The sequence below is a fragment of the Schistocerca cancellata genome, chromosome 2 (genome assembly GCF_023864275.1).
Source record: "Schistocerca cancellata isolate TAMUIC-IGC-003103 chromosome 2, iqSchCanc2.1, whole genome shotgun sequence".
NCBI classification, from domain to species: domain Eukaryota; kingdom Metazoa; phylum Arthropoda; class Insecta; order Orthoptera; family Acrididae; genus Schistocerca; species Schistocerca cancellata.
Window position 1 is genome coordinate 418,698,991 of NC_064627.1, and position 23,408 is coordinate 418,722,398.

At 39.5% G+C, this 23,408-nt stretch overlaps 1 protein-coding gene across 10 annotated transcripts in view; it reads left to right on the plus strand.

The window, feature by feature from the left end:
• Window positions 1–23,408, plus strand: part of LOC126161867 (GMP synthase [glutamine-hydrolyzing]) — a 151,401-nt gene that overhangs the window by 27,568 nt on the left and 100,425 nt on the right. For 7 of the 10 annotated variants that reach the window (XM_049917991.1, XM_049917990.1, XM_049917992.1 and 4 more), the window contains 3 exons: window positions 7,867–8,075; window positions 11,606–11,700; window positions 11,778–11,895. In XM_049917991.1, coding sequence (XP_049773948.1) covers window positions 7,888–8,075; window positions 11,606–11,700; window positions 11,778–11,895 — 401 coding nt within the window. In that variant the 5' untranslated portion in view covers window positions 7,867–7,887. The other 3 variants (XM_049917989.1, XM_049917988.1, XM_049917986.1) reach the window with 3 other exon arrangements.

Genomic DNA, 23,408 nt, shown 5'->3' on the forward strand with positions numbered 1-23,408 from the left:
GGCTCCTTTCAAACTGATCTTTACTTCTAACTAAATTTTTTATGTTTCCTGGCAAATTATTGAAGATGAGTGTTCCTGAGTAGTGGACCCCTTTTTGAACTAAAGTAAGTGCTTTTAAGTCCTTGTGCAGATCATTTTTGTTCCTGGTATTGTATGTGTGAACTGAGTTGTTTGTTGGAAAAAGAGATATATTATTTACGACAAATTTCATTAAGAAGTAAATATACTGAGAGGCAGTAGTTAGTATACCCAGTTCTTTGAAGAGGTTTCTGCAGGAGGTCCGTGAATTTACTCCACAAATAATACGTATTACACGCTTTTGGACCTTGAAAACTTGTTTGACTTCAAGATTTACCCCAAAATATTATCCCATATGACATTATGGAATGAAAGTATGCAAGCTTTTTCATTTTTATGTTGTCTATGTCTGCTAACACTCGAATTGCAAATACAGATTTGTTAAGGCCTTTCTGCAGTTCTGTGGTGTGCTCCTCCCAACTGAATTTATTATCAAGTTGTAATCCCAGGACTTTTAAGACTGTCAACCTCGTATGTATGGTTCCATTTTTTCCCCCACTTCTTTTCCGCATGTGCACACAATGCAATTGGAGTACGTAGAACTGCTGCGGTTAATAACAAGTTGTTGTCAGCCATCTTGGACTTTGACGAAAAATTTGATGACAGTGTAATACCCCCTCTAGCGCTACGTCAAAGATCTTTGTCAAATATATTGGACGGAATATTGGATCACATCTTTGATCAAATCTTTGACAAAGAAATTTGATAGTGTAATACCGGCCTTAATGACAACACTTTACCATACACCACTACTTCATCAGTTCGCAACCACACACTGCTGCTCATGCTGTCCAATCAATACAGCAAATAAAAAGCGGTCCTACAACACTTTCTTTTGTCACTCCTGGTGATACCCTAATCTCTGATGAGCATTCACCATTGAAGTCAATGTTCTGGGTTGTATTACTTATTAAGCATTTGAGCCACTTGCCGGTCAGGAAACATAATCTGTATGCTAAGACCTCTGTTAGTCTGCAGTGGGGCATTGTATCAAATGCTTTCTTCAATTCTAGGAATACAAAACCTGCCTGTTGCCCTTCATCCATGGTTCCCAGGATATGTGAGAAAAGGACAAGCTGAATTTCGCACAAGTGAGACTTTATAAATCCGTGCTGATTTGTGGACTTAAGCTTTTACATTCCAGTGAAATTCATTATATTCGAATTGTGAAACACTGTAGGTCAAATTTTAACTGAGTGCATTTTGTTTTGTGATAAACAGGCAGAAGCCAGTTTAGGTGGGATGTACATATATTTTAGCGGATAACAAGACAACTGTGTTCAAGCTTTTGTAATTTTGTGATGAGTCTGGATTCTGACCAGAGTTTTCAGGCTGGAGATTTGTGTGTTGTAGAGTGGATGGCTCATACCTTTTTATTCCAGTGACCAGCCAGCTGTAGGTTTCTGTCATCCTCTGTAATTTTCATTTTCTTTTTCTTTTTTTTCCCCCCATTATTACTGTGTATTACATCTGACGATGTGACTTTTGTGTGTGTGTGTGTGTGTGTGTGTGTGTGTGTGTGTGTGGGTGGGAGAGAGCACGAGCTTATGTGCATACTTAAGTTTTTGGGGCACTCTTTCTGTATGCAGTTCCTAGTTTAATAATTTTATGACCTTCACTCACATTCATCTTGTTAGGCTTGCACTAAAGACATTGATGTTGTGCACCCTCACCACATCATCATCATAATCTTCTTTTCTCTCCCAAGGGAATTTAATGTATTAGAATTCACAGTATGTTAAAGAATTTTGAATGATGTGAAGGGTGTTGATCTGTAATTTTGCATTCTTTTACCCTTCTTATATACTGGAGTCACCTGCTCTATTTTCTGGTAACTTGGAACTTCATTTTGGATGAGAGATTCATGGTAAATGTAAACTAAGTAAGGGGCCAATACCCTAGAGTACTGTCTCTAAAACTGAATTGGGTTTCTTTCTGGACCTAGTGACTTTCTTTGAGTTGCTTCTCTAAGCCAGGAGTGATTCATACAGGAGTCTGTGCAGCAGTCGAACAACAGTTCGTTAGTATGAACCCTGTTTGCAAGTAATTTCTTAAAGGTGAAACTTAAAAAAAATCTGCTTTCCTTTTGCTGTCCTCTGTTGTGGTCAATGTTTGACTCGATAGGAGCCTTTGTTTGATCTGCTTGGCGATTGTATGTAGGACCAGACTTTTCTTGTGTTCTCGGCAACATGTTTTTCTAAGGTATGATGGTGGAAGTTGTTGTACGCTTTATACATAAATCTTTTTATTGGCTCACAAAATTCTACTATCGTGCCTGCCATCATTTGTGCATTTTTTTATTTATTTTATTTATTTTTTAAGTGAAGAATGCAACAGTCTCTGCTTCCTCACCATTTTCAGAATTTTATGATCAATTAATGATGTCATTTCTGCCCTTAATTTAGTTACCCAGCACTTACTTCTCCAGACTGCACTTCACAATTAGTTTAAACTTGGTAATTGTTCTACACCCGTCATATTATAACTAAATAATGTCCATTCATTGTCTTCAGTGGGATAGTAACAACTGCCTGTCTGCACTTACTAGCAAAAATACTCATTAGCCTTCTTGATGGAGTTTTTAACCATCATCGCAATATCATCATGATCACTAATCAATAAAGTTAGTCTTGTTTGTAGTTACAAGGTCTAAAGTATTTCCATTGTGTGTGGGATGTTGACCTAGCTACTCAAGACAGTATTCACAAGACTCTGTCCATATCACCTGCAATGATTCCGTAGACGTCCTGTTCTATACTCATTGGGTTAAAGTTGCCTCCAACTAATATTGCATGAGCTCGCTATTGAGCATAGACTTTCTTTAAATGACTCCAGAACTGTCATGCAAAATCAGGTGGTTGGTAAAAACATTGAATAATTAACTTGAGTTCATCTAGGCTTGTTAGTCATGTCCATATAGCTTCACAGGTTTAGTCAGCATTGAACTCGATAGACAATGTTTTTGTCAACTGCAGTGAACTCCTTTTCCTATGACATTGCTATGCATTGCTAAATATTTCAGAGCTTTCTGTTTTGGGTCCCCAATCAACCCTGATACAATGCTACAGATTGTAAGCTCGGCTTTTTCCCCTTGAGTGAGGCCTGAGAACCAAAGCAACAGATGTCATTGGTGCCGACATGAGTCACAACTTGCGGAAGACTGCACCCTGCACCTTCAAGAGCCGTAGGCAAGGCCTTCTCCATGTTTCAGATGAGGCCTTTTGGTAGATGTACTGAGCACACATTGGACTTCTTTCCAGCCCATAATGCTATTTCCTTAAGGGGCTTCATAACATGCCTAACACTTGAGCTCCTGATACCTATCAAACTTCTGTCCCCATCTTGTGCTCGGACCCTGCTGCATGAATGGTCACCTACCATACACAGAATGAAAGGGCGAGGCCAGATGGCCAGCCTCCAAGTTGACACTCTGCCTGGAACATCATGAATGCAACAAAACCTGTCGCCCTCCCTGCGATGAGGGCGGTTCCCCTGTATGAGGTACACTGAAAGGTGCCTTAGAGTAATTCTTCTGTTACCCAAGGTTTTTTTGCCAGTATCTTTCTTGAACCTACATTTGAATGTCCAACTTTAGTGATTGTCATTTTATAGGTGTCCATTCCTCTTCAATCGAACTGTCCACTGTAGTATTTGTTATTGCAGCCCATGTAGTGTCAGTATCTGTTTGGAATTTTCTATCTGACCATGATATAATCCATCTGGAATCTACCCATGTCTCCAGGCATTTTCCTAGTATAGCACCACCTCTTTTCCTTCTCATATTACCATGATCGTCATCCAAGTTTATTAGATTTTTATCTCCCTTTATGTAGTGGATTATGCATTAGATATTGTCATACATGTTCGCTATTTCTTCATCTTCTGCTTGTGATGTCGGCATGTATACCTGAACCATTGTTGTTGACATTGGTTTCCTGCTGTGTCTGAGGAGAATAATACTGTTCACAGTAGCTCACTCTCTGCACTACTGTCCTGTTCACAATGAATCCTATTCCTGTTGTAGCATTTACTGTGCCTTATCTTTCCATTTCACTTCAGTGGCCCCCACTATATCTAGATTGAGCCTTTGCATATCCCATTTAAGATTTTCTAGCTACCCACCATTGACATTCCATGCGCTGACTCATTTGCTGGCTACTCAGTCATGTTCTTGTGGTCACTCCTCCTTGGCAGTTACCCTCAGAGATCTGAATGGGTGACTAATGTGGAGTTTTTTTGCCAGCGTCGAGATTGTCACATGTCCTGTGGATGCAAATTTTGTACTTTCAATGCAGTAGTTTGTAATGCCTTCTGCATCTTCATGCTGTTGATCATTGGTGATTCTTCCATCTTTAAGCATCAGTTTCCCACCCCAGTGGCAAGAAGTTGACCTGAAACACTGTCCGCACACCCACTCTCTTTGACAAGACCATGGGCGGAATGAGGGTGGCTCTTCATGCCGAAAGCCCTTTTCCACTTTTGCTGATGATTTTATTCAAAATTTATGCTTTGGCTGGGACGAATTGAGGACCCGAGACATTTTGATTACTAATCAAAGATGCTACTCCCTAGATCACGGGTTACAGCTACTGCCCAAGTAAACAATGGCATATTTAGAGAGTGTTGCAATGCTGCCCTGCCTGTTACATCAGCAAAACAAGTAAAAGCTTTCACAATGTTTCCAATCACACTTCGGTGCATTTCATTGGAATAATTTACATTAGTTAGCAGTTATGTATATGTGGCATTCGATATCACAAACAGTACAAGAATACCTTCAGAATTTAACACACAAGAAGTAAGAACTCCAATGTTTTGGGAGAACCAAAAACGTATCTAAACTTTCTAAAAATATAAAGAGAAGTTTAGTGAAAAAAAGAACTATCAGTGGTTTAGCAGTTTCTTGGGGATATTTTGAAACAAGACAAAAGCACAAAAGACTGTTTACAAAATGAAATCTCTTTGGAACAAGCTGACAGTAAAGTATGATTCCAAACCAACAGCAACAGAAAAAGCATGGCAGCAGTTTGTTGTGCAATTTATCTATTGGTAATTTTTAATATTAAATGTGAAGGGAGGGAATATTTGGCAGTTAGATCCCCATATGGATGATCGTAATTTAGGTTTGTTTAGTTCTGTCTATAGAGGGTGTTCCAGGAGGAATGGTCAGTATGTAGGGATATGATAGAAACAATCATACAGAGCATAGAAGTCTAGTAACATGGACTCTAAAATGCATACCTTAGGTGCTGTGAGGACTTGTTCATCCTCGTTACTGTGTAACATGTCATTTTTACTGAGAAAGTACTCATAGTTCCTTAGGTGTACATTTTAGAGCACACTTTGGTTTGAATGATTGTTCCTGTCAAATCCCTGAATATTGACTGTTTCTTCTCGGGCACCCTATATATACGTTGTAGCCTCAAGCTGAAGTTCATTTAAGTTATAATACAGATCTTGATCATTTGCTGTCTGATGTGTCCCAGTAGAAGAAAAATTGTGGAAAGCAGCCAAGCAGCACAATTTCTCTTCAGTGTGGAAAGGGTATAATTGATTTTGAGAAATATCAGGAGTGCTTGGAGAAAATTATGCACATTTCTTTGTACCGTGTGCATGAGCTTCTGAGGATTAAAGTGCGCCTCCAAGATGTTCTGTGACAACAACAGTCAGTGGTCACTGAAAGGAAGGTAGTTGCAGCACAGAAAGTGGTGGAAGGTTATTAGTCTGTGGCATATTACTAGATAACTATATAATTCTGTGAGTCTCCATGATAGTGGGAGAAGTTGGTTGTGGGTACACCAGTTCTTGACAAAGGTGCAGATGAATGGGCTGCATAGAAGTGTGTGTGTGTGTGTGTGTGTGTGTGTGTGTGTGTGTGTTGTACGTGATTGAGAGCCACAAAACTACTCAGGTACTGGGCCACTGTTTTCCTGCCCTTCAAAACTAGTGCTTCTCACTTTTAGAAATATGGAACCTTGGCTCAGTTCTGTGATTTCCCCTCAGAGCTACAAAATAAGAAATGTGTGTATGAGAGTGGTACTGCTCCTGTTACAGGCTGAGACTCTTGGTTGCAGTGTTGTAGCATGGGATATAAGGATCCCTTCTAAACTATATGCCCAAGACCAAGATGTGGCAGTTCCTTTCTTCATCATGGCAGCTCTACATCACATCCACCAAAAGTTTCTAAAGCTAATTTAGCAGCTGTAGGCTTCAAAGTTCATAGTTTTTGACCCCATAGTTATGGTCTTACCTAAAATGATTTCATATTGTTTCTGTAAGTGAGACCTTGACTGAAAGAGCTTCTGTATGTGTAGGATGTGATTTGTGTGCAAATTATTTTTAACTCTTCTATTTATCTTACTCGATAGAGGTCCCCAGCTGATGATATACACTGGTAGATCTAGTATAGAAAGCTGCGTCCTTCCAGGATGAATCACATTTTGTTTTGGTTCTTGCAACAGATCTGGCTTATGCCTTTTTTACTACTAGTCATGTGATCATTTCATCTTACACTTTTCTAGATACACAATCCCAGTTGCTAATGATTGTAACTATTTTTAGTGATGTTCTTTGCTATAATCAAACATTAATGGGTCTTTCCGCTGATTTGTGAGGAGTGTTTTACAGTTGGTTCTGATGAGGGTCATCTGTTGGTTCTTGCCTTTTGGTGTTCTACAGGTTTGCCTGCATTTGCAACAGTTTCATAGTGATGTGAATTAATTATGCCAGTGAAATTGTACCTGAGTAGTTTTGTGGCTCTCAATCACGTAAAACATGAGGTAGTTGAAGTAAGTGGGAATAGGTTGCAATCTGGTTTAATATAGACAGTAAATTTATACAGTATAATTGTTGGGCTTCACTTAGAGAAGGGGAATGCAGCTGCAAATGAATCTTCCTACTAAACAATAACAATGATACAATGGCTTTTATGTAACATAACACTATGAACATGTTTTGGAATGAAGACAACATGAGTCACTTGAAGCTACCAATTGTACGGAAACACTAAACGCACTAATTTGATATTTGATCCCATCGCACCACCACATGGAGAAAACATGGGGCTCAGCTGTACCAAAGACAGCACCTCTCTCTCTCTCTCTCTCTCTCTCTCTCTCTCTCTCTCTCTCTCTCTCTCCCTCTCTCCTCTCCCCCCTCCCTCCCTCCCCCTCCACCCTCCACCCTTCCTCCCCCTCCACCCTCCACCCCTCCCTCCCCCTCCACCCTCTCCCTTCCTTCATTGGTCTAAATATAGTTCAGTGTGTGCGCACACACACACAGCAAGTGCTTGGCACTCAGTAGGCCTGATGGCAGTATGTGTAGGCAGTGGTGTTAGATACAAATTTTATAAAACAGCCCTAGCTAATGCAATTTGTGAGTATGTGTGTGTGTGTAAAATAATTTTTATAAAATAGTGTGGCTTGGAGTCTAGCACTATTTCATGATCAGTTTACCTGCCAACTGCAGTCTTAGGAAGAATGAAGTGTGTATGCATGTAAGATTTCAGTGGAAACATTATTCTTCAGAGTTGTAGTTTCTTAATTTTAAAATATAGTTTTCTAATGTGTTTAGTTCTATTGTTGTGCTTTCCTATTCACATGCGTAGCAGGGAAGATGACTTTAACTAAATTGAATGATTCTGACATGTACCTCTGTTGTTACTTTGAATCTCATTTTTAATTGAATCTAACTTAATTGAGTGGCAATGAAAGAACCTTTTGTCATTATTTTGCAACCAATTTTCAGTGTTTTGTTTCCTGGGACTAATGGCTTTGAATTTTTCCACAGTGCTGCTGGACATCAAGTGAAATGCACAACACAAGTCCAGAGGGGCACTACCGTGCCAATGGGACCCATAATCAAGAACGTGTTGCTATTTTGGATGCAGGAGCACAATATGGAAAAGTGATAGATCGTAAAGTGCGAGAACTTTGTGTTGAGAGTGAAATATTGCCATTGGACACACCAGCATTCACACTGAAAGAAAAAGGATACAAGTAATATTAACTTAGAGCATATTGTTAAAAGGGTGAAAAATTAGAGTAACTATCAAGAAATGTGACATAGAAATAATGCAGATATAATCAAAATACAATTATTTATTTCCACAGTCATTCAGCCAGGTAGTTCCTGAAGTTGTATAACTGAAAAATATACTCCTTAAAATACACAGCTCTAAGAAGGGCTGCATTATCAGAATTTTTAATTGCTCACTTAGGCCAAGTGCCATAAACAAAATTGTGATGCCTTTATTTCGAGTAAGTTATTGAGTTCTTGAAGGAAAAGTAGGAGCAAGCGAGTGGCAATGAATAAAATGGCTGCTAACTTTGTATATTAGTCTCTTTTTGACGTCAATGGTTCTCTTACGTAAATAATGATGTGGGTGTATGAATTGTCTATTTTGTCCGCCCCCGGTAGCTGAGTCGTCAGCGCGACAGACTGTCAATCCAAAGGGCCCGGATTCGATTCCCGGCTGGGTCGGAGATTTTCTCCGCTCAGGGACTGGGTGTTGTGTTGTCCTCATCATCATCATTTCATCCCCATCGACGTGCAAGTCGCCGAAATGGCGTCAAATCGAAAGACTTGCACCAGATGAACGGTCTACCCGACGGGAGGCCCTCGCCACACGACATTTCATTTCAATTGTCTATTTTGAAAGACCAAATGAAATGGTATTTGCTTACAAACTTTAGTTTATAGTCATAATTTTGCAATCTTCATTTTTATTAACTAGCAGAAATGTTAAGTAAATATTATTTGATACCAAACATGTCTTGTTGCTTATGAACTTAATTTGAAATTTCAGTTGATATTCTCTTGTTATTTGGTGACAAATGTGCCCATCATACATGGCATCATCCACATAGAAGTTCTATACCTGGATCAGAATTACAAAGTGATTAAGCACAACTGAACGTGGAAGGGGGTGATGTTTGCTGGTGTGTGAGTGTGTAGTGTGGCTCTAGCAGCAACAGGTGTGCGGTTCTGTACTATCTTCTCACACACCCTGTTGACATGCAGTATAAAGGATTATAATATCCTTCTTGCTTATAAAATAACACTGTTTTCCTGTTATTTGTATATCTTGACAGAAGTAACTGGGTGTGCACTGTCTTTTACAATTATCTGTATGCTTCATGTTTAGTTGGCCTGTTGGATATGAAAGGGGTGCTCAAATGGGTGTTTCCTTCCTCAGAATGCAGTAACTAACAACATTAAAATAATATAAATTCCATAAGTAACTACAAATCACTTCATTGTACATACAGTATGTCATACTTGTGCGGAGGGGTATCCGTTAACAAGATTTATGGAAGTAGGATAGTCACCACTCACAGAAAACCTGAAACACAAACCAGCTTGCAAGACAGTAATGCTTTGTGTCGTTTTCCAAGGGAAGCAGTACTTCCACATATACTGCCGTCTGTCCAGTCTTTTTCTTACAGAATGTACAACATTTATCCAAGTTTCTTCAAGCCACACAATTTCTTTAAATGGTTGCTTAACAATTTCACTTAAAAATTGACAGTGCCATGCTACGATATCGCTTCACTCCATTACAGTATTGTGTCCGTTATTTTTTTGTGCCTGGGACCAAGGGCTCTGACAGTTATTAATAAATAAATCTTGCTGCCACTGAATTCTACCTCGTGAAGTATAACTCAGTTTTTTATGGTTGTATATTCTTTTCTCTTGTAATATCTACATACGTGATGACAAACAGCGAGTCCATTTCATTAGTCATTGTCCTGTCTTCCTGCTTTTGCCAGGTGTCTGTACCGTGGACGAAACAGCCCCTTATTGTTCTGTGCAGTTTTTATTGTCACAAACATTCATGACATGTTTCTATCTTCAAGGCATGCGGAGTTCTTTTGTGATTACCTTCATTGGAGGCAGTACAGCCACGCCATTGTATCTCCTCAAAATATTTGCACATTGAGCACGCAAGCTAATGTGTCTGACCATGCAAAACTTGAACATATCACTGAAACTTCATTCAGTAACCATACTTTTCTGCTCACTTCTGCTGCAAGCTTGAGACATTCTGTAGCACAGAGTAAACTCGCCACTCTGAGGAACAAAGCTCACGACAAAAATGGTTAGCACCTGTTAACTTACCAGCTGAAAGCACCATCTGCAGCTTCTGCTTGCAGTCGTAAAGTGATTTGACAGTGAAACTTCCTGGCAGATTAAAAATGTGTGCCGGACCAAGACTTGAACTCGGGACCTGATTTGACAATGTTGAATGGAACAGGATGTGTAACCAAAATCATTCTCAGGTTGTAGCTATGGTAACAGCACCATAAACAGCTGGACAGCAATCATTTTGCATTATTCTGATTCAAGTATAGTTGCTGTGTAGTGGGCTTTCACCAACACCTGTCAGTCCTCCCTACCATCCATGAAAGTTCATATTATGAAGGACACATTGCACTTTTGTCTGGATGTGATTTGTGTAACATTTTATGATATTTGCTTCTGTTAAACAATAAGAAAACTTATAATTCTTCTTGATATTTCTGAAATACCCCTCTTTTGCTCACAAATGTGTTAATATCATTATGAATATAATAGAGGGAAACATTCCACGTGGGAAAAATATATCTAAACACAAAGATGATGTGACTTACCAAACGAAAGCGCTGGCAGGTCGATACACACAAACATACACACCAAATTCAAGCCCCTCAAGGGAGAGGGTAAGGAGTCATTCCAATCCCGGGAGCGGAAAGACTTACCTTAGGGTGAAAAAAGGACGGCACGCGCGCGCGGGCACACACACACACACACACACACACACACACACACACACACACACACACACACACACACACACACATCCATCTACACATATACAGACACAAGCAGAAAGTCTGCTTGTGTCCGTATATGTGTGGATGGATATGTGTGTGTGTGCGCGCGCGCGAGTGTATACCCGTCCTTTTTTTCCCCTAAGGTAAGTCTTTCCACTCCCGGGATTGGAATGACTCCTTACCCTCTCCCTTAAAACCCACATCCTTTCGTCTTTCCCTCTCCTTCCCTCTTTACTGACGAAGCAACCGTTGGTTGCGAAAGCTTGAATTTTGTGTGTATGTTTGTGTTTGTTTGTGTGTCTATCGACCTGCCAGCGCTTTCGTTTGGCAAGTCACATCATCTTTGTTTTTAGATGTATGTTAATATCATTAGATAGATACGTTACCGTTAACCAGTTCCGACTCAGGTGAGTCATCATCAGAACTAAAATTCTTCAGAAGAGAAAAACAAAAAAGTACTATTGATATTTCGATAACTGTAGATATTTAATAGCCATTTTGCATTTTTGTCTTTTGTAGATTTTCAGTTCTGATGAGGACTCATGAAGAGTCGAAACTGGTCAACTAAAATATATTACCAAAAGTGATAAAAACGTTTGTGAATAAATAGTGTATTTCAAATAGATGTCTTGCTTAAAATGGATAATGTCAAATTTCATTGAAATATTGCTCTTTGAATTCTTGTTGCCAGTAAAATCTACATCTGATTTCAGGGCAGTCATAATATCTGGTGGTCCAAACTCTGTATATGCTGAAGATGCTCCTCGGTATGATGCAGACATATTTAGGATAGGAATTCCTGTTCTTGGTAAGTAGTGTTCTAGTTAATAAATACATTTAAGATTTGAATTTACATAAAGTAAATTGAATTTGCCTTTTTTACAGGAATATGTTATGGAATGCAGATGATGAACAAAGAATTTGGTGGACAAGTTATTCGAAAGGATAGCAGAGAAGATGGGCAGTTTAGCATTGATGTCGACAATAAATGCTTATTATTCAAGTTAGTGATAGTACTAAATAAGGTTTTTCAACTTTGGCCTGTTGCCTCTTTGATTTGTAGTTTTTAGTGTTGGGGAAAACTTGACACATTTGTGTGTATTCCATAACAAGATTGACATTTACCGTATAATGAATATTATTACACTAGGAAACTTGTTACTTTGGTAAAATGCTCTGTGGTAATTGTGAATATTAATGAAAAGTTATTTTTGCCAAACCATCTGTGATGGCCATTTTTGTGACACTCCATTGAGTATCTATAGATAACTTATTATTTAAGCAGTGTAAAAACATCCACACAATGTTTCTGATCAGAATGATTATGCTACTGGTGATTCACAAAAGTTTGACTTTATTACTGAAAACTCCCTTTAAGACTGCTTATAAGTTGTGTTAAAAAAAAAATCCGGAGTCTGGAATGCGCAGACCGGTCACTGGGGGGGGGGGGGGGGGGTGATATGGTGTGTGTAGTGAGGGGTGGTTCCGAACAAAGCTGTGGAAGTTCACAGCCTGTCGCTAGAGGGCACACATGCACATCATGTGACTATACAGAGCTAGCAGCAGCATGCATCAATTGTCCAACGCTGCCAGTAGCATTGCAAGCAGTGACATGGAGGCGTTAACAGAAAAGCAAAGAGGTGTTGTTCGATTTCTGACAGCGGAGGGAGTAGGAGGAATGGACATTCATCGACGAATATCACAAGTGTATGCTGAATACTGCATGTCCCTTGCAAGGGTCAAGGCATGGCACAAGCGCTTCAGGGAAGGACAGGTGTCATTAACCGATAATGAATGGTCTGGAGCACCACACTGCATAACCCATGACATTGTCCAGTTGGTGAATATGTACTCATTACCCAGGACTGCTGAGTGACAGCAAAAGCCATAGCTGCCGTGGTTGGATTGAGCATTGGAAGTGTTCACACCATCACGAGGGAACAACTGCACATGTGTAAAGTGTGTGCCCAGTGGGTGCCCCACAGTCTTCAACCACACCACGAAGCATGTTGAATGGCCCACTGTCTTGGTCATCTGTAGCACCATGCTCGGGAAGGGAATGCATTCCTGGCACGAGTGGTGGCTGGAGATGAGTCATGTTATCATCACTTCAAACCAGAATCAAAATGACGAAAAAAGTCTCCAGTGGAAGCGTCTAGGGTTACCACCACCAAAAAAAAAGTCAAGGCCATCCACACGCATGCAGGAAAAGTTATCCTGACATTCTTTTTTGAAGAAGACAGCCCCCTTCTGATTAACTTCCTGCAGCACGGGAAAACAGTGAATGCCCAGCATTGCTTGCAAACCTTGACAACCTTTCGCTGAGTGATCAAATCAAAACGGCCAAGCAATCTCGCCCGTGGGGTCATTCTGCTGCACGACAATTCAAAGCCTCATATGGCCAACACAGTCACGGCACTCCTGCAGAAATTCAAATGGGAGATTCTCGGCCACCCTCCATACAGTCTGGACCTCTCTCCCTGTGATTACACCATTTTTGGACCCCTTAAAAAGGCTCTGAGGGGCAAAGATTCACCTTGGACGACGATGTCCAGCTGTATGTGCAGAACTGGTTAACATTGCAGCCCCGGGTATTTTATGGGACAGCCATTCACCGCCATGTGTCACAGTGGTACAAGTGTCTCAACAGCCAGGGTCAGTACTTCTAAAGTACAGGTACTGGTTTCAGTAATTATGCCTCCGGCTCGTTTCTTTTTAAATGCCCCTTATAGAATAGTTCAGGAGTATGGAATCCCCTTTCATGACCCGTCTTTAAATTGTGGATTTCCCACTTTGATGATGATAGTTAATAGAAGCTGTTGCAGTTACATATGCATTTGTCAGCATACTAACATAAGTTGATTGGTTGCTGTGTTTGTAAAGTGATTACACAACAAAACTGGTGACTGGAGGGACAAGTATAGAAGGACCCACCTACACCTTTTTTTGCACACTTTCCCCATAGTGTTCCTGCATTACAGTTCAGTCATCACAAGTCTGAAGCCTTTGGCCCACACTTACGGAACTGAATCTGGCAGCTATTGCAGAGTTGTGTCGGTGGCACCATGAATGAAGCACAATCTTAGCATAGTAACACTGTTAATGATATGTTTTCAGTAGTCATCTTTTTCTATGATATTTTATTAATGGTATGTGTGGCAGAAATGACACTTTAGCAACAGTATACGCTCAATCACGAACCAAGCCAAACTAGGGCAGAGGGTTCTCGTTTTCTCTTAGAAAGAAAGGGAATGTGAGGCCACTTAAACTGCTTTTGTTGGAAACAAGTTGAAAGCTCTCCTGTGATTGAATACCAGACACAAAGTAATTCATACTCATTGTTCAGTGCTGTAATTTCATTCACAGCTTGCAAATTTTCCATTGTGGTAGATCCCTTTCTAAAGTCATCTTTTTACTTTACCTCATTAAAATCTTAACAACTGTCGTGTATGGAGAAGAGGGTGATAAGTCTATAATTGTTTCTTGTGTTTCTCTTCTCTTATAAACTCTAATAATTATTGTATTCAAGGAATTTTTTTCCTCGTCTGAAAACGGCTATCATGCTGAAGCAAGAAGCTCCTGTTTCTTTTTTTTTAGTCTGTTTGTGAATTAAATTTAGTTTTAAAAAACCTCTGTCACCTGTGATAAAATGTTGTTAAGTTTTTTTTCACCAATACATGTTTTGAAGCACATTTCATTTTTGTTTCCTGAAGTTTCGTTAGTTCGAATGTTGGGTTGTGCAGTGTGGCTTGCTATTATTAATTTTGCTGTCAAGAGTTCAGTCTTCTTTTACCCAGGCCAGAATATAGGTGTCTCATGAACTTGCCTGTGGTAGTGTCATACAATCCTCTGTGTTATAGGGGCATGATTAAAAATGTAATTTTAATTAAATTTAAGAAATTTAGTCTTTACCTGATAAAGAGCTATGGAAGCCAAAATAAAAATGTATAATATGACAAGTCAAAAGAGTTGCCACTGGCGTGTTGGTAATTGTCTTCCTGCTGTTAATTGTATTTCATAATACGCCAAAATTTGAGTTGTTCAGGACTGCAAAATCAAATTTAAAGTAATCTGCATGCCTTAAAGTACTATGCCTTGCCTATCGGTTCCTATGCTTCTTTATAGTTATTTCATTTTTGATTTTGTCCCAGATTTTGCTTTTATCAAACTTAAACTGGAAACACATATTGATGCTCCTGTAAAGACAGAAAAGTTTGAAACGTTTTATTTAGTTTTAAGTCTAGACATTTTGCGTACATACCACAAACTTCTTTATTGTACAGGTGATACAGAGAAAGCTGTATGAGAACCTACTGAGCACCTAATAATAGATAACAAATCATTGTAGCACCTCTTGATAACTGGCAGCAAAGAAAATTCTTTTAGGTCACTGAGAAAATAGTTAAGATATTCTAATTTGTTCTGCAGCGCAATTGCCACCTGGTCTTGTGGTTATATGAAGAATTTCATAAGATGGTATATCAGTCTCTGGGAAGATAACAGATGATGTCAGCATGAATGGATGTTTAATTATGTATATGCAGCTTAAGTTCTGTTTTAAAGTCCCTGATGATTGTGTAGACTGTATTTTCTGATGCTAGGATTGTGGTGGTATTTGAGGGAAATTAGAGTTTCAAATTTAGTAGTCTCTCACATAAAGTGGTTTGCTTGTCACACTGCTACCCACACAAAAAGAATAGGTGATTTAAACTGATTTTGAGTAGGATGAATGAATTGGGGATACTCATCCTCCTATGCTGCAGAGAAATTGCCATGATGGAAATTCATCCTTAGGATGGATGTAAGGTGTAAGCCATGATCTTGTGTAAGCCGTGATCTCAGTAAAGTAATTTGTAGTTCATAGTACTGGTGGCCTTTGCTGCCATATTTATTTCCATTTGTTATATGCTCTTACTCAAAGTTAGGCGATGTGATTGGAAGTGTTATAATTGGTATGAAGCAACTGCCAATCATTTATTGAGAAGTGCTCTACATAATATTTTTGTTCAATGTGCTCGTATTCTGAGAATGCCCATTGAAGCTTCATGTTGTTTTAGCTCAGCCACCTTCAGCATTATGTTCATCACATGAAAAAAGTCATGGGATACGCCCAAATATTGTGTTGGACCTCCTTTCACATGGCGTAGTGTAGCAACTCGACATTGCATGTACTGCACAAGTCGTTGGAATTCTCCCACAGAAATATTGAGCCATGCTGCTCCCATAGCTGACCATAATTGCGAAAGTGTTGGTGGTGCAGGATTTCGTGCACAAACTGATCTCTTGATTATATCCCATCATTGTTAAGTGAGATTCATGTCTGGCGATCTGAGTGGGAATATTATTCTCTTGACTTGTCCAGAATGTTCTTCAAACCAGTAATGGATAATTGTCACCCGGTGACGTGCATTGCCATCCATAAAAATTCCATTGTTGTTTGGGAACATGAAGTCCATGAATGGCTGCAGACAGTCTCCAAATAGCTGAAATAACGATTTCCAGTCAGTGATCTGTTCACTTGGACCAGGGGACCCAGTCTATTCCATGTAAACACAGCCCACACAGCTTGCACAGTGCCTTGTTGACAACTTGGGTCCATGGCTTCGTGGGGTCTGCGCCACACTCGAACTTAACTGTCGGCTCTTACCAACTGAAATTGGGATTCATCTGACCAGGGTCCCAGTTCTCCAGTCATTTGGGGTCCAACTGATAAGGTCATGAGCCCAGAAGAGGTGCTGCAGCTGATGTGCTGTTCGCAAAGGCACTTGCTTTGGTCTTCTGCTGCCATAGCCCATTAACACCAGATTTTCCCCCACTGTCCTAATGGATACATTTGATGTACATCCCACACTGATTTCTGTGGTTATTTCATACAGTGTTGCTTGTCTATTAACACTGATAACTCCATGAAAACACAGTACTCTAGGTTGTTAAGTAAAGGCCATCAGCCACTGTGTTGTCCATGGTGAGAGATAATGCTGGAAATATGGTATTCTCGGCACACTGTTGACACTGTGGATCTAGGAATACCGAATTCCCTAATGATTTCCAAAATGGAATGTCGCATGCATGTAGCTCCAACTACCACTCTACATTCAAACTGTGTCAATTCCTATCACTCGGCCACAATCGTAACGAAAACCTTTTCACATGAATCATCTGAGTACAAATGACAGCTCTGTGAATGCACTGACCTTTTATACCTTGTGTACACAGTACTACCACCATTTATATACAGGGTGACAATTACTGAACTATATGAGAAAAAAATGTAAATTAGTTACAAACTTCAGTTTGCACAAAGTTTATTCAACTTGTAAACGTCACTACAAGAATTCGGATGTAAGTTATGACATGTTTGATATACCTGCCATCATTGGTGATGATATGGCACAGATGAATAGCAAAATTCTATATGTTCTGCTGAAATGTCAGAACATCAATGCTGTTAATGACCTCCCGAATGGCTGTTTTCAGCCCAGCACTGATTTTGGAATTATTGCTGCACATCTTGTCTTTAATATAGCTCCCACAAAAAGGAGTCGCTTGTTTACAGATACAGAGTTTGGCGGCCAGTTGAGGCCCATGCCAGTGGCCTCCGCATACCCCAGAGACAGAATGCAGTCCCCAAAGTACTTCTCCAGAACATCAAACACTCTCCTGCTTTGATGGGGTTAGTTCCATCTTGCACGAACCTTGTCTTGTCAAAATCGGGGTAACTTTGAATAATGGGAATGAAACCAACTTCCAAAACCTTCATGTGCCATTTGGTAGTCACCATGCCATCAAGAAATATCGCACCGATTATTCCGTGACTGGACATTACACACCACACAGTCACCTGTTGAGGGTGAAGAGACATCTCAAACGCAATATGTAGATTCTCAATCCCCCACATGTGCCAACTTTGCTTAATGACAGACCCATCCAAATGAAAATGGGCTTCGTTGCTAAACCAAACAATAATGCGCATACTAATTACCACCATGCCCTGCAGCCGACCATGCAGTATGAACATCGTAATGCAAACCATTCAGGAGTTATGAAATTTTATTTCATATAGTTCAATAATTGTTCCCTTTATGTGAATATCTCTATCCCATGACTTTTGTCACCTCCATGTAGAGTTAAATTGGAATTCATATTTGGCTTTTTCATGTTAACTGTGAAGATATTTTAACATACACCATAACAACACATGCTAAAAAAAAAAAAAAAGTCTGAATAATTTACTTTCTATATTTTTATTTTAAAAATACATCGGTATTAACTAATATTATTAATTAAATAGTGATGCAGCTGTTATTGTTTAACCCTTTTAGTGCCAGACGTTTTCTCAAAATATCATGTTAAAAGTGCCATGCGATTTTACAGTAAAATGCAGACCTCTGCCATACTTGCAATAAAATCTTAACTAATGCATAAAGGAATGTAATTTTTTTTTTAATTTTTAGGGAATGCTGCTGCCTACAGTAATATGTGCAAGACACATTGTCAAAGAACATATTTTCAGAGAAAAAAATTATTTTCATGATGGGGTTTATCGAAAAAAATTAAAACTTTGATTTCAATTTACTCTGAGACCCATCAAATGACGATATACTCAAAAATTTCAGGTATATATAGAATCTCTGTAGTTTCCTTAACAAAAACACCATAAAGGAATACAAAATTTTTTTATTTCACTAAGGAAAAAATCAAAAAGAACATAACATTACAAAAAAAATTGTTTTGCTCCAAACATGTTCTCAGTTCTTCAGTCATAAATCACTGACAAATGTGAGGTTGCAGTTATGACAACTACTTGCACACATGCTGACCAACACATGAAGGATGCAGTCCTTTCTTGCAACACACACACACTGTTCGTGAACGCCGCTTCTTATCCTTCGTAGAACAAACACTACAGTAGCGTTCCTTTCTCCCTGGAAGAGTCTCTACACCATATACTGTTGGAGCAGGCACATTTATATCTATTGCACTTGTGGTTGCAGTCCTTGCCTGAAACCATTGTTTAGATAGTTTGCAAATGATTATGCTGTTAAACTTTAGCCGTGTCAGTGGTTTGTCGCTGGGGTTTAGGCTTTCCTTATACAAAACATACGCATTCAGCAACATCCTGGCAATTATGCTGAACACTACCTTCTTCCACATCTTGACAGTCCTCCTCTCATCTAAATAGCAGTATGCCATCATATCAGATGAGTCAATGCCACCCATATACTTATTATAATCAAAAATAACATCCGGTTTCTTGACCGACTGTCTATTGCGAATTGTCTTTTCTGATGATGTAGCAGAGGATGATGTACTCACAAGGAGGACTGGATTTCTCTGTGATTTCTTCTGTCTGAAGCCACAGAGAAGTATAACAGATTTCTTGAAAAACTTTAGCTGACCTACAGCATAATTTGACAGAAGACCACGTGGCAGGAATTTTCTGTTTCTTCTAATTGTTCCTGTTAGATAAGTGCCAACTGAATACAGCTTTTCTGCTAGAGGAATAGATGTAAAAAAGTTATCGCAAAACACATGGTAACCTTTTTGCATGTAGCTCCCAAGAGCTAGTAGTTTCATGACAACTACATATCCCAGGCCATTCTCTTTTATTTCGTTTTTGTCATCATCACTTTTTGCACCACGGTATGCATAAAACCCCAGGCAGTAATTTACGACTGAATCACACAGCATCCAAAATTTGACTCCCCATCTGTGATGATGTTTATTGGGAAGGTACTGGATTAGCTGTGAGTGCGCCTTTGTCCCAACAAGGCTTTCATCGACACTCAGTTGCTGGTGTGGAGTGTAGTAGCGACGGAAAGCATTGTTGGCAATATCCACCAACACTTGAAACTTAGCTGTTGGATCATATAATGGGTGACCAGGAGGGTGAAGTTTCGAATTGTCTACAAAATGGAAAAACCGCAGCAACAACTGAACCCTGTTGCGTGAAAACATTTGTGAAAACCACGGTGTCAACAGGTTTGCATCAGTTGACCAATAACTAAAAATCGTCGGTTTTTTTATCAGTCCCATATTCAAAATTACTCCTATAAAAGCCCTCATTTCTGCAACAGTTGTTGGTTGCCACTGTTTGATTCTCGAATTTGGCGATAAATGCGTAGACTGAATCACCTGGCGAGCGTATCTGTTAGTCTCTGTCACCATAATCGTAAAAAGCTGCAGTGAGAAGAACAAATTGAAAAAATCAATTGGTGTGGCGTTTGCTGGTATATGTTTAGGGCCTGGTACTTCTGCATACACAAAGCTTGGAGGAGGTGGATTATCTGATGCCTCATCCATTACTTCAACAAAAGTATTTGCACTGCAATTTAGTTGCGTTTGGTCGTCGTCGTCGTCATTTGCTGACGCACAATCGTCACTTGAAGAAGAAAACGACGAGTCCTCTTCTCCACCCGACATCTCATAATCCGATTCACTTTCTGCAAATCCTGCAAATTCATCTTCACTTCCACTACTTATCATATTATTGTCTAAATCACTTGTATCGAACCGCAACTTCTTACTCGACGACGCCATGCTGCCGCGAAATAGTCGGTAAACAAACACCACCAGAGAAGTTTATTTTACTCGAAATATCGCACTGACAATCGAAAAGAAGATCGATATGCTGTGCCTTCGACCTTCCTTCTGCTTCTTGGCTAGGAAATACTAACAACTTTGCCTTCAAGCGCGGAAAAAATGAATGAGAAGGGCATCACGATCAGATCGTTACTGGCATTTTTCGCCGAAAATCTGGATCGCGATCAGATCGTATTTGGCACTAAAAGGGTTAACAATGTGTTGTTCAAGTGCTTTGTAATGAGTAACTTTTTACTCGCCTTCCACAAGAAAGACATAATGGTGGTCCAGTAAAAGTCTTACTGACGTATAAGACTATATATTAAAGTATTTTTTTAAAGATACATAACCTACTTTTCCCAAGCAGTAATGACATATTATTGATGTAACAACACTTTCTTTTCCAATGTAGTCTGTGAGGCTCTTTGCAGCTCTTTGTCTGATAGTCTATATATTTTTCCAGTGACAGTTGTGGGATTTAATGTACAAAGGTAGGTTTTTATTTATTTGTGATATCTTGATAGCACACAATCTGTTCAAAAGAGTATTTTGTGCATCTGGACACACTTAAATGTTACAGACATCAAAATCTGTAAAATTGGAAACATTATGTCTCTTACTTCTTATTCCCTGCAAGTGCTATGTCTTTCCAAAAACATTGTGGAATGCTCCTTTATATGCTGTAGGAATACAGACTGATGGGATATATGCTCTATCCCACTGAAACAATTGGAAGTAAGTTACTGTTTATAACATTGTGCTTCCACAATTGATTAATATGAACGTTAAGTAAACTACCGTGACTTTTATTTTAGGTGCATTTATTAAGGCAGTTGTTTCATTCTGTATGAACATCCTCAAGTGAATAAGTGACAAAAATGTGCCACTGTCATTATTTAAAATACTTAATTTCATAATAAAACATTGGAAGGCAAATGTTCGAATACAGAAATACAATATCCCACTTCTTTACATGCATGCACCAATGTGCTCCTTTTTCCATCATGAGTGCTTTGCTAATTTTATCTCAGAAGTTCATATCTACTGAAGCGATTTAGTGTCAATAGAAATGAATGTTTTTGTTTAATTAGATAGGGTGTCCATAACAAAAATTCCAGTTTCAAAATTCTGTAGAAAGAGAATCACTGCTCAGAATGATGTCAAATTTGAACAGCATATTATTAATGCAGGGAGAAACATCATGGAACAACAAAAGTGTAATGAAAATTTGACCAATAGATGGTGCTATAAGTGTCAGAATATGCACACCAACAGATGTACAGCACATGGCAGTTCTTCAGTTTGCAACCAAAATGCCCACCATGAATATCTCCATGAAGGATTGCAAGCTGTTGTTAACATTCTTTAACAAGAGTGGTGACTGTGCACCAGTAGCCCTGCGTACTCAAGGATATGAAAAAAAGCGTTGATAGGATATCTGTTAAGGGTCTGGAAAAAAAGATACGAAATCTGAAAAGACAGGTTCATTTGAAGTGCATTGTGGCAGAGGGAGGAAAGCAGTAGATCCAATGTCTGTTGAAGATGTAGCCACAGCATAGAAGGAGAAATTGAGTGGTGGTGTGCAAACAGCAAACATTCAGTGCACGGGAAATTGCCCGAACATTGATGTGTCTCCAAGCAGAGTGCATAAAATCCTATGAAACGTCCTGCAACTGCTATCCATATGAAGTCCACCAGTACAGGAGTTGCTTCCTGCTGACCCTTCAGCAAGATATTCATTCTGGAATTCCTTGCTCTTACGGAAATAGGCAGCGAATGGCCATGGAATATTCTGTGGTCAGTCGAAGCCCATTTCCATCTCCAGGTACATGTCAGTACAAAAAATTGCAGAATACAGGCAATAGAGAATCCGCATGCACACCAGCTGCTATCACATCATTCTGAAAAGGTGAATAAGGTGCAGGCTGATTGCATTATTTATCATAGGACTGTATTCTTTCTGGAGACGAGTCCTGTGGTGCCTGTTACCCATACCGCCACTGATAAAACACTGTGAGAGTCTTTTGCACACCATCATTCCATCCCTCCAATTGCACATGTGTATGTGGGGGGGGGGGGGGGGGGGGGGGGGAGCTGCTGCACGCGTGTTTGGGGGATCATTTTTGTGCAAGATGGTAACCCTCCACACAGCCAGTGAAGCAGCTGTTGTAGAGACATTTTGGAAATGCTAGAATTATCAGCCATCATTTCCTTACACAGCCTGATCATCCAGATCACCTTATCTTAATGTGTGTGACTTCTGACTATTGGGTTACTTGTAAGATGTGTTCTGTGCTCCAGTTACATATGTAGCTGAATTGAAGGCATACATTGCACAATACATTGTGAATGTGACCCCCAAGGCACTCTGATCTGTTGTGGAATGTGCTGTTTCTCTATTTCAGCTTGTGGCAGAAAATGACAGCATATTGAACATGGCTTCTGTCTGTCTTACAACAATTAGAAATTGATGTCATTTTGCTTTTTATCCAGTTCTTGGCCCCAGGACAGTTAAAAACAGATTTTTCCCATCCAGTGTGGTATGACCTTGCCATGGTGTGTGGGCTCACCTAACCAACAGCGCAACAACTGTTGACTGCCGAACTTGTGCAATCAGGCATGTTGAACAGTATGGACGGTGTATGTGCAATTCGAATCATAGCCACTGTATTGGGATTCATCTGTCACTTACACCTGACCACATTTATGTTGAAACTCGTACATTTTCTTACATCCATGACATTTTCCCCTTTGTCAATAATATGCTATTCAATTTCGAAGTCATTCCTCTGAGCAGTGATTCTCTTTCTCCAGCATTTTGAAACTAGGGATTAATTATGGACATCCTCTATAGTGGTAATATAAATATCTGTTCTAAAAATATAAACTATATCTTAATTAGAAATAAAAAGGCATATAAAATGGAAAATGCAT